The sequence below is a fragment of the Perna viridis genome, chromosome 2 (assembly GCF_037379345.1).
Source record: "Perna viridis isolate PV_CMFRI_1.1 ecotype Kerala chromosome 2, ASM3737934v1, whole genome shotgun sequence".
Taxonomy (NCBI): Eukaryota; Metazoa; Mollusca; class Bivalvia; order Mytilida; family Mytilidae; genus Perna; species Perna viridis.
Genome location: NC_142446.1, coordinates 945729 through 956845, shown reverse-complemented (window position 1 = coordinate 956845; position 11117 = coordinate 945729). Strand labels below are relative to the sequence as shown.

The 11117-nt window shown below is 33.3% G+C and overlaps 1 protein-coding gene across 1 annotated transcript; it reads right to left on the bottom strand.

Moving 5' to 3' along the window:
• Positions 1–342: 342 nt before the first annotated feature.
• On the bottom strand, positions 343–8118 carry LOC148623238 (uncharacterized). Its single transcript, XM_088564921.1, has 3 exons — positions 7765–8118; positions 4421–4567; positions 343–1420 (listed from the first exon to the last, which is right to left on the bottom strand). Exons 1-3 carry the CDS (start codon positions 7955–7957, stop codon positions 1272–1274), a joined length of 489 nt encoding a protein of 162 aa, XP_088421047.1. The 5' UTR covers positions 7958–8118; the 3' UTR covers positions 343–1271.
• Positions 8119–11117: the final 2999 nt, after the last annotated feature.

Genomic DNA, 11117 nt, shown 5'->3' with positions numbered 1-11117 from the left:
ACATCAAAGCCGGAGTGACAGAAGATATACCAAACATCAAAGCCGGAGTGACAGAGGGATGGATGGACACAGTGCAAACCTAAAGTCCCCTTCACCAAAAGTCGCCGGTTGGAGACTAAAAGCATATTCAAAGTTTAAGAATTTTGTTTTGAAGGTGAGTACATGTAGGACAGATTTTGGCAATCTTTTGTGAGACTGTTTGTATGGTCCTTGACTTTTACTATCATTTGCTCATTGAAGCACCTTCCTTGATTAGCCTTCATCCATTACACAAAAGGCCAAAATATGAAAGATGTGTCGAAAACATATTGTATCTAACAACTATAATAAAAAACAACACTCTTCAATTATGAAATACTTTATTATATTCTTACATTACATGCTTTAATATTACAATTGGTGTTGTAATGAAAAATTCAATAGTTTAAAACACTTAGAGATGGAATTTCTCAAAGAGATCATAAGTAAGCACCTGGTTTAAAGCTTTCCTGGAACAAAGTTACACCATCACTTTGAATGTGTCACCTGTGAACAGCTTACTCAACTACATAAAATCCTTGGGTTGATTTACTCTAAACTTAGTAGGAAATTTTTATGGGAAAATCTTTACAAACAATCCACATTTGGTTCTACTTGCCACCAGAGGCTAAGATTTTGTTTGGCCAATTTTCAAAGATCCACAGGTACACGTGTACCAATATTTTGAAACTTTATTAGGATGCTGACCTAAATGCCCTCTACAAATGATCCATTATTTGTATGGCTCTGGTGGCTCAGCAGGTTTTCTGTAGGTGCTTTGACTGGCCAATGAAACACTGAGGAAACACATTTTGGCATATACACTGTACGTTTGATAGTACTTAACCAAGGTTTATCAAACTTGGTAGGAATATCAACAGGGACCTTTACAAGTAATTTGCTTTTTTTAGGCTTATTCAAATAATATGGCCACCAGCTTTCTAATTTATCAATGTGAGTCATTCAGGCTCGAGCCTTTAGTTATAGACAACTGTTAGATCATTCTCCTTTTGTCCATACTTGAATTCAATTCATCCTTATACAAAAATAAGTCAACAATTATGGCACTCAGTGTTACTAATAATAAACATGCTAAAAAATGTTTTCATTATAAAACAAGTACAAAAGAAAGGGTTTTGCCAAATATACAATGTAAGAGAACTAAGATAAAATACATGGAATTGATCATTTCAAAACATTTATTCAGAGTAGTACAGTTAAGACCACTGCTTCAACCGGATCTACACAACAGTTCATTGAATCAGTAATAATCCTGTTGTAAACTGTAATACACAAGCCACCCCAGCAGAAATTGCCGACCATCTGATCTGTGGAACTGATGAAGGACTAGATTCGTCAAGTTTTCCATAAAATATCATCAGAATAAGAGATATGACAAAACCTGGAAAATAGGATGTCAAAATTATTATTGCCCTATTTTAATATCTAGAAAATCAGTATTATATTAAAGTATACAACCAAAACTTTAAAATTCAAGCTGTTATTTTACTTGTTGATCTCAATGAATTTCTGGTCTTTTGGTCCATTCTCCAAATGTTTGGTCAGGGCCTAATCTAATGGGAGAAATGAGCAAAAACTTCTATTGGTTTGTGCTCACTTCTCCCATTTGTCTTTGACAGGTAGAAGTTGCTGTAATTGACCGCCAATATTGTTATTTTTCAAACAGAATTGACTACAATGTCTTGACATTGATGTCCTTTGGTAAAGATAATATCTAGTCATTGATGTCTAGGCCCTGTTGGTAGAGATAATATCTAGTCACTGATGTCTGACCCTGTTGATAGAGTCAATATCTTGTCATTGATATCTGACCCTGTTGATAGAGTCAATATCTTGTCATTGATGTCCTGTTGGTAGAGACAGTATCTTGTCATTGATGTCTGATCCTGTTGGTAGAGATAATATCAAGTCATCAATGTCTGACCCTGTTTGCAGAGACAATATCTTGTCATTGATGTCCTGTTGGTAGAGATAATATCTTGTCATTGATGTCTGATCCTGTTGGTAGAGATAATATCTAGTCACTGATGTCTGACCCTGTTGATAGAGTCAATATCTTGTCATTGATGTCTGACCCTTTTGATAGAGTCAATATCTTGTCATTGATGTCTGACCCTTTTGATAGAGTCAATATCTTGTCATTGATGTCCTGTTGGTAGAGACAGTATCTTGTCATTGATGTCTGATCCTGTTGGTAGAGATAATATCTTGTCGTTGATGCCTGTTGGCAGAGATAATATTTTGTCATTGATGTCTGACCCTGTTGGTAGAGATAATATCTAGTCATTGATGTCCTGTTGGTAGAGACATTATCTTGTCATTGATGTCCTGTTGGTAGAGACAATATCTTGTCATTGATGTCCAGTTGGTAGAGATAATATCTTGTCATTGATGTCTGGCCCAGTTGGTAGAGATATCTTGTCATTGATGTCTGACCCTGTAGGTAGAGACAATATCTTGTCATTGATGTCCTGTTGGTAGAGACAATATCTTGTCATTGATGTCCAGTTGGTAGAGATAAGATCTTGTCATTGATGTCTGGCCCTGTTTGTAGAGATTGGTAAGCAACAACTTGATTCATTTTTATTGTTTGTTTTAAAAGAATTTTAATGTAAAAAATATAATTTATTGAACTTGATTTCGAGATAATTGAGCCTTAATAAAGGCAATTTTTACTTGGATTCTGTGAGGAATTTCACTATTTCGTTAACTATAAAAAGTGGAGATAGATTTTCTTCCCAATCTATAGAAAGAACACTTAAATGACATTCTTTAAAACCGAAAATAAGGGGTTACTGAACTTTTTTTCTAGTAATATTAAAAAAATGAAATTCCCATTACATTTTTACAGAACATTTTCCTGTCAATTATCTCCCCTTAATAATTTGTGTTTGTAATTTTATCATACAATCTATTATCATAAAAAAATTTAAACATACTGTTTTACATCATTTAGAAGCTGCCAAATTTGTTCAGTATTGATCCTACTGAATTTTGCTGATTCAATGAAATAAGTTTGTTGTAATACAATTGAAGCAATAAATGTCGATAATACCTACAGAATATTGTGAAAACGATGTTTTTTATTTTCAATCAAAGAAGATTAATAGCTCTAATCTAATTATTTTTCATTACTTCCAAAAATTGCAGACAGTACATTACCTGGGTTAAAAATACTTTCACCTTGGTTAAAAGTAGCAATAACGGATACACAGGTTAGCACACTTCTTGTTTTAATTTAATTTCATCTATTTCTCGATTAGTTTTCAAAAAAATAATGACAATGACTGACCACATTTGTGCCATATTATATCACTATACGTAAGTAACAAAAGGATCCTTGTGTTATATTTGAATATTTTTTCTTTTACGGCTTCAGTCCGTCAAAGAAACGGGTCTTCCTTGCTGTTGATAACCACTTTCGCTTTGCAATCAGAATTTTTAATAGTAATCAAGGGAACCAAGGTTATAGCGGTTATCAAAAAGAATGTAATCTAGGGACAAAGACCAGACATGGAAACAAAGAACATAGAGTAACTTAAATCATACATACAAAGTAACAAAAGCTAATGAGCAACTCGGACTCCACTAAAAACTGTTTTCATGGCGCAGATGGATATTATACTGATGAAATTATACAGCAGAAGTGCAGTTTAGTAGAAATAATTCAAAGTAAAGGCTACTCCAGCAATGATAGAGGTTGTCTGGCAAGCTATTTTCTGACTTGGTGCCGTTGGGTTCCAACCTCTTACGTTGTAGGAGTAAGTAAAGGCATATTTCAACAGAAACAAAAATGAATGAAAATGACAGCTAAAGCAGCTTAAAGCATTATTTATTATAGTTCGATGAAAATATATAAGTCTGTATGATTTTGTAAGAAGACAGTAAAGAATGCTCCGGGCAATTGGTATGATCTACCTTAAATTCAGTTGAACAAAGTTAGATTCAGAATATTGGAAATACCCATAGAATTCAAATTTAGTTGAAATTAAAAAAAAAGAAAACAGAGGCAAAGATTGAAAATTGTATTATACAGTTAGATGCAGAATATTGAAGAGCCACAGAAATTCAGTTTTTCACTGATATTAAGATTAAAAACTCAAGTTTAATTTTGGACCCTGTGGACCTTCTTAGATCAATTGAAAAAGGACCCAAAATTTGAGTATGAGTATAGGGTCCAATTATAGCTGTCCATTTTGTCTTCCAGTAATTGGTGTCATAGGATAGACAGTAGCTGGTGTCATAGGATAGACAGTGGTGCCCTCTGGTTCTTACAGAAACACCATACACAACTGTAAGTGTACATTTGCTTTACTATTGTTACATGAATGTTTAGTTTTTGGTCACCAAATAAATTAAAAAAAAGAATGCATAAACATACCAGATGTAATACACAGCACAGCTATAGCCTGTTGTCTTCTGATATTGTATTTATCAATCAAGTGGAAAGTTCTGTACATTAATGTCAAGGAAAGCAGCATTCCTGCCCATCCAGCAAGACTTAGAAACTGAAGAACGTGATACCAAACTACAATATAATAAACAAGTATAGAATTCAGTTTATTTTCAAATTAAATTGTTTGTAGAAAAAATTAACTGTTGACCTAACATACAATGCTTACCTAAATTATCAGTCGATATAACTATTTGTCATCTTTTCACATTCATCTGTTGAGTTCGCACACTGTGCCAAAAAATATTAAATGCCTGTCCCCATTTATAGTGTGCTTACAGTCTCATAACTCAAATACAATAAAATGTTTTGCAAAGTGCAGCTAGATAAGCCCCTGAACAGATGGGGCAAATACTCTCAATTTGATTGTGATGAAGTGCTTAACACATGATAACATTTTGACCAGAATTGAAGTAGCCAAAAATTAAATACTTGCAATGAGATTTTTAAAAGATAACATGAACAGACACACAGAAGAACGGACAAAGTGTTTTGTATTATTCCCAAAATTTGTTTCTGTAGGGTATGATAAAATAACAATCAAAAGCCTAGATCAAAAGAAATGAACAATTCACAATGTCATGGCATCTAGTGGAATCAAGTCCCATAACTCAATAATCCAAAATAGAAAACGATCAAAAGGGAGCTTACAGAATATAAAGAGAATGAATATGGTGAATATGTCAAAGAGACAATAACCCCCTGTTCACCTAATATACTATCAAAAAATGTTATATGAAAATTGCTTTAAGCATTTTCAGGTTATTGCGCAAGTATGGGAAATCCTTCCTTTTTACGAATAACATCTAATAACTCAGAAATTTATAAAAATCGAAAGGGAGCTCACATCAATCCAATGAAACAATTCACCAGAAATCCTGTTTATGAATAAACTAATAAAGTCCCATTTCTAAATTGTAAAATCACAGTTTTTTTTAAATAGAAAAGGAGCTTTCATCAGTATTAAACAATTCACTAATATTTCACTAAAATTGCTGCAGTAGGTTTATGAGTTAGTCCGAAAACAGAAAATCACTCCATTTTTGTAGAAATAAAGCCCCAAAAAGGAAAAGTAAACATGAATTGAAAGGGAGCTAGCATCAATAAAAAAAAAAAAAAACAATGCGCCAAAGTTTCACGAAAATTGGTTGCAGCATTTTGAATTATTGTGTCAAGTATGAAGACTGACAGACAGGACACTGGTATAACTTATTTCATCCCTTCAGGCATATAAAATAAGGAAATAAATGTTAATAATCAAATGTTTTGTGGGTGCAGCTTGTTATGACCGCAGGGATTGAAAACCCTGAATACGAGTTCTGTATTTGAATAGTGAATAACTGTTTGACACAGACTAAGAATTTGACCAAAACTGAATTAGTCAAAATCTATTGAAGTAGATGACTACTGTGAGTTCAGTGAGTGAAACTGTTGCTTTCAATTTGAACTAGAATTTATTTTTCATTGAATCTAGAACTGAGTGTAAGTTAATTTATTGACAATTCCTTCTAGCTCAATGTAAAACTTTTCCAAGCATCTATCAATAATTATCTTACTTTATGTACATCTATACTTCATGCCCATACTTTCTTAGTTTCATCAAAAGCCATTGAATAGTTCATAATCAAAGTGCTGTCAGCACTGGAGGTTTACAAAAGTTTCATAAAAGTTGGTGAAAGTGTTTCTGAGTTATTGTCTAAAAACTTAAAAATCCCCCTTTTTTTAAGGAAAAAAATTCTTAACACAGAAACGAAAAATCTGAAATTTATAAAAATCCAAAGGGAGCTTACATCATTAGATATGAACAATTCACCAAAGTTTCATAAAAAAACTTGGTGAAAGCATTTTTGAGTTATTTTCAGAAGCGTGTATGGTGGACGGACGGACGGACAGACAACGGTATACCATAATACGTCCCATCTTTGACGGGCCTATAAAAACATCTCAGACAATATTTTTGTAGGTTATTGGAAAACCATTAAAATGTCTTCAACAAATGAAAATAAGTGTAAGCAGTTTTAGCTAGACACCTTTTTCCAGTACAAATCAATAATGAATTAATATTTACTTTTTAAGAATAAAGAAGAAAAACACACTTTGCTCTCCTGGTTTAGATTGAGCAACCACAATTGCCTTAATGAGAGAGGGCATTACGAAAGGATAGCAAATGATGAGGGCAAGACTGCCAGATTACCTCGTTCAGAGAGATATGCAAGTTTTGCACTATGAATTCAATTGAAGATGAAGTTCATTTTCTTCTTAATTGCCATACAGGAAGGTTTTTGTATATAAAAGTTACCCAAGTTCAGCTAAGTGATAATAATCTACATGTATTTATATGGATTATGTCAAATGAGGACTTACAGTTCATTTAACTGAGTACTTATACTTAATAAGTAGTGAATCATAACCATCATATATCAAAAAGCTATTATATAATTTTAGTGTGATAATGAGTTATTTACTCACTTTTGGTTGACTCTCCACATAATTATATATATATTTATACTGCAACCGTTCTACTTGAGCAATAAAAATGCATTGACCGTATATTTACGAGTGATATACGGTCACTGACTGAATATAACTTTTCTGTTGTGATGTCACAAATGCTACAATGTACATTGTTTTGAAGTTGCCAGGATGTTGTCCACTTCAAATAAAAAATGTTGGTTTCCTTACATAAACATTCATTTTTCTTTTACATTTTGTTGCAGAATAATAACAATAACAGTGCACTGACTTGACAAAAACTTTGATATTCCAATTTGGCTCGAACCAGTGAAAATGCTCAGCACAGCCTGGCATTTTCCCCCTGGTTCTAAGCCTCATCTGTATATCAGTTTAGCTTAACGAGTCATTGCCATCCTGGATACTCCATCACCATACCCAGGGTACTACATTTTGTACAAAGTACCCAGAATGAATGTATCATGAAGGAAAATGCAAGGATTACTTGAAAATAAATTATTATAGTACTCTGTGTATCATTATCGTTATTTAGGAAAATAGAGTAACATTCATCAAGTTTAAAGTACCCTGGGTATATTGATGAAGTACTCAGGAAGCATCAGTTTTATGAGAAGTCAGTGCATGTGTTATGTTTATATACACAATCAAAATAATCAGTATGAATGAACAGTCCAAAAAGTGACTCCGAAATGGGAGTTTGATAATCTATACTTTTTGGGTGTACTGTAGGTTGAATAAAGAATTTTAATTTATAGTGCAAAAGTGCCAAAACAAAACATCCTATTAAATAATGCATATACCTGGTTCTTCAGTAAAGAAAGCTGGAACAATTTGACAGGAAAGATAATCACAGAATATTGCCCACCACAATCCATATGAAACTCCAGGTAATTTGAACCAAGCGTGACTGAACAGTGCGATGACATACAGAACGTTGGCCGGAATGAGGAGAAAAAGACACAACCTTTCTTGTTTTACTCTGACTGTGGGCATTTCCACTGCCTAAATTTACAAAGTAATAGTCATTCTACAGAATAACTCAGGACGCCTTTCATGTTTCGTAAGCAGCTTTAAAAGGGAATTACAAGAATGCATTGAAATACAAGTTTTGCAGAATTTCATGGACCGGAAATGCATTCAAGTTAATAACTACTGACAGTTACGGGTCACAATATTTCCCGGATAGGTAGCTCAGTTGAAGACAATTTAAAAAAAAACTCGGCTGGCCCTCGTGACAACAAAATGTAGAATTATTCATGGAAATGACAAAGACCAACATCAGTCGAGTGGTTTAAACATAACACAACAGAAATTGTCATAAGGGGAAAATCAAAGAAAGGATATCACACCAGGGTCTTGTCAGATATAAAAAAAAATTTTTTGCATAAATCTTTGTTTTTACCCACAAAATTTTCTTTAATTCTATTTACCTCCACCCTAACCTGAGATTCTGTATCCGCTCCTGGACCCGGCATTCCTCCTCTTTTTTATTCGGATCAATATCCAAATAAAAAAGAGGAGGGTTGCAGGGTCAGAGGAATTTCGGACTAACCATGTGCAGGGGCGGCAAACTCTTCTGTCAGCTATATTGAATGGACAGAGGTACGCAAAAAGATCAACATATGGATCGTTACTCCTACAGCATAATTTGAGAGCTTCCATACCCGATTCACCAAGTCAGAAAATAGCTCTATTGCCAGATGGTAAAATAACGCCTGACTTGGCAATGAACGGTTTTACAGAAGATATAAACATGTTATTAAATATTTATTGATATCGAGTTGCTCATTTGCTTTTGTTACTTTGTATGTATGATTTTAGTTACTTTATATTCTTTGTTGTGTATGTCTGTTTTCCATGTCTGGTCTTTGTCCCTGGATTACATTCTTTTGATTACCGCTATAACCTTGGTTCCCTTGATTACCCTTTCAAAAAATCCTCGGACTCCACTAAAAACTGGGAGCATTGACCAAGTCCACCGATAGGGTAAGCGTCCTCTGCTTTTCTAGAAACACCCGCCGAGTTGCTCATAAAAAGTCAAGTTCGGGGTAGACAAACGAGGAAAGGAAAACTATGACCCGTTTAATAAATCAGTTTTCATGGCGCAGATGGATACACCATAACGATCCACGAATTCATGATGACGACCATAAAACTTCTGTAGTGATGACTTCAATCTTGTAGCGACATAACCCTATTTGTAAGAGTTCTAGCGCGATACAAAAAGTCTGCGTAGTTTTGGCAAGGTCTGGAATGACGTACGAGTTGAGATATGAACACTCAATGCGCAGGTGCTGAAGGGATGTTGCCACAGATGAAAGGAAAGTTGACAATTCTGAATGAAAAGTCATCACGTTTGTCGTAAAGTTTGGTCAATAGTTTTCCTTTACCATCGATTTCTAAGTGTAGGTCAAGATATGAGGCTGACCTTACAGTGGCTGTAGTATCCTTTATCTCAAGTTCTTTGGGGTAGATGCGATGTATCAAATCACCGAAATTAGGATTGTTTAAAGATAATACGTCATCTATATAGTGGAAACTGAGATTAAAGGATGTAGCCAAACGATATTATTTCTTTCGTATCAGATCAGCTATAAAGTCAGCCTCATAAGAGTGAAGGAATAGGTCAGCAAGTAAAGGATCACAATTTGTTCCCGACCGTTTGTTGAAAAACACGTCCACCACACTGGACAAATATGTTGTCGATTAAAAATTACAGCATTTTGTAAACATCTTCCTCTGTATATTTGGAAGATGATTTGGAGTAATATCTTACAAAGCATGAGGAATTTGTACCAAGAACTATATAGATGTACCATGTTTTTGGAAAAACAACGATGTATAATGTTTTTAAGTCGGGATTTTAACTGAGTATGGGGAACAGAAGTATACAGTGTTGAAAAATCATAGGTTTTAATGCTATTATATATTCTTAAACTGATTGTCTCCAAAAGATCCTTTGAATTTTTCAGGATCCACATTAAATTAATACCACTACGGGAGTAACAAGTATTGTGGTAGAACTGCAGACCCTCTTTGACAGTTATGAGTATAGAAGTTAAAAGTTTTGAAAGAGATTTGGTGGTACATTTCGCAGATTCAGCTATGAAACATTGTTTGTATGGATTCTTGTGGAGTTTAGGAATCCAGTACATAGACGGTAAATCACAATCATCGTCCTTGGTAGAGAGACCAAAAGAGAATAGCACAGATTTATGGTTTTCCACAATCTCTTCTTTGGAGAGTGTGGTAGCAGTATAGGTCTTATCACTGCTATTATTTTCTAGGTCTACCTCTGATAATAAACATTTGATGTAAAACGTTTTGCAGAAAAAAAACTATGTTGTTTTGGGCTTTGTCAGCTGGTACGACAACATATTTGTCGTGTATAGTAGACAATGTTTTGCTACATCGGGGTCTTTGAAAACTGATGTAGCCTTGGCACTCATTGATGAAAACATATAATAAAGTGTCTAAGTGAAACATTGTCTTCATGGCAAGAGGTGAGACGAAATGTATTATAGTTAATTGATATTTAATTTCAAGAAAGTAGTTGTTAGAACCAATAGAAACATAATTTAAAGATTTAACAATGATACGATGAAGAAAACCCTTACGGATAAGTATATTCAAATATTTTTGTTCAGTCTAAAAGGATTCTGTTTAAACTTTAGAGTTCATGTATAACAATACCACAAAAACTGGGATGATCTCATAGTGTATGGCAAGCCAAAGTGGACAGAAATGCATATTTATTAATATTACAAATGATGATAAGTATTTATAATTCATTTATAAATATTTAAAATATTAAAAATATTTATAAATCATGTATGAATATCTGTAATTTAATTATAAATATTAATAAATAAAATATAAAATTTATTATTCAAGCCAAAATGGATAAAAATGCTTATTTATAAATATCGATAAATAATTATCAATATGAATAATTCAATTATAAATATGTATAATTCATTTGTTAATGTTTATAATTTATTTATTTATTAATATTTATAATTCATTTATAAATATTTGTAAAGATGATGTGATGTACAAATATCTATAATTCAATAATAAATATTAAGTTATTAAACATTCATAATATCCCACGTTAAAACGTTACAAAATATTTTGTAACGTGCACTGCAAG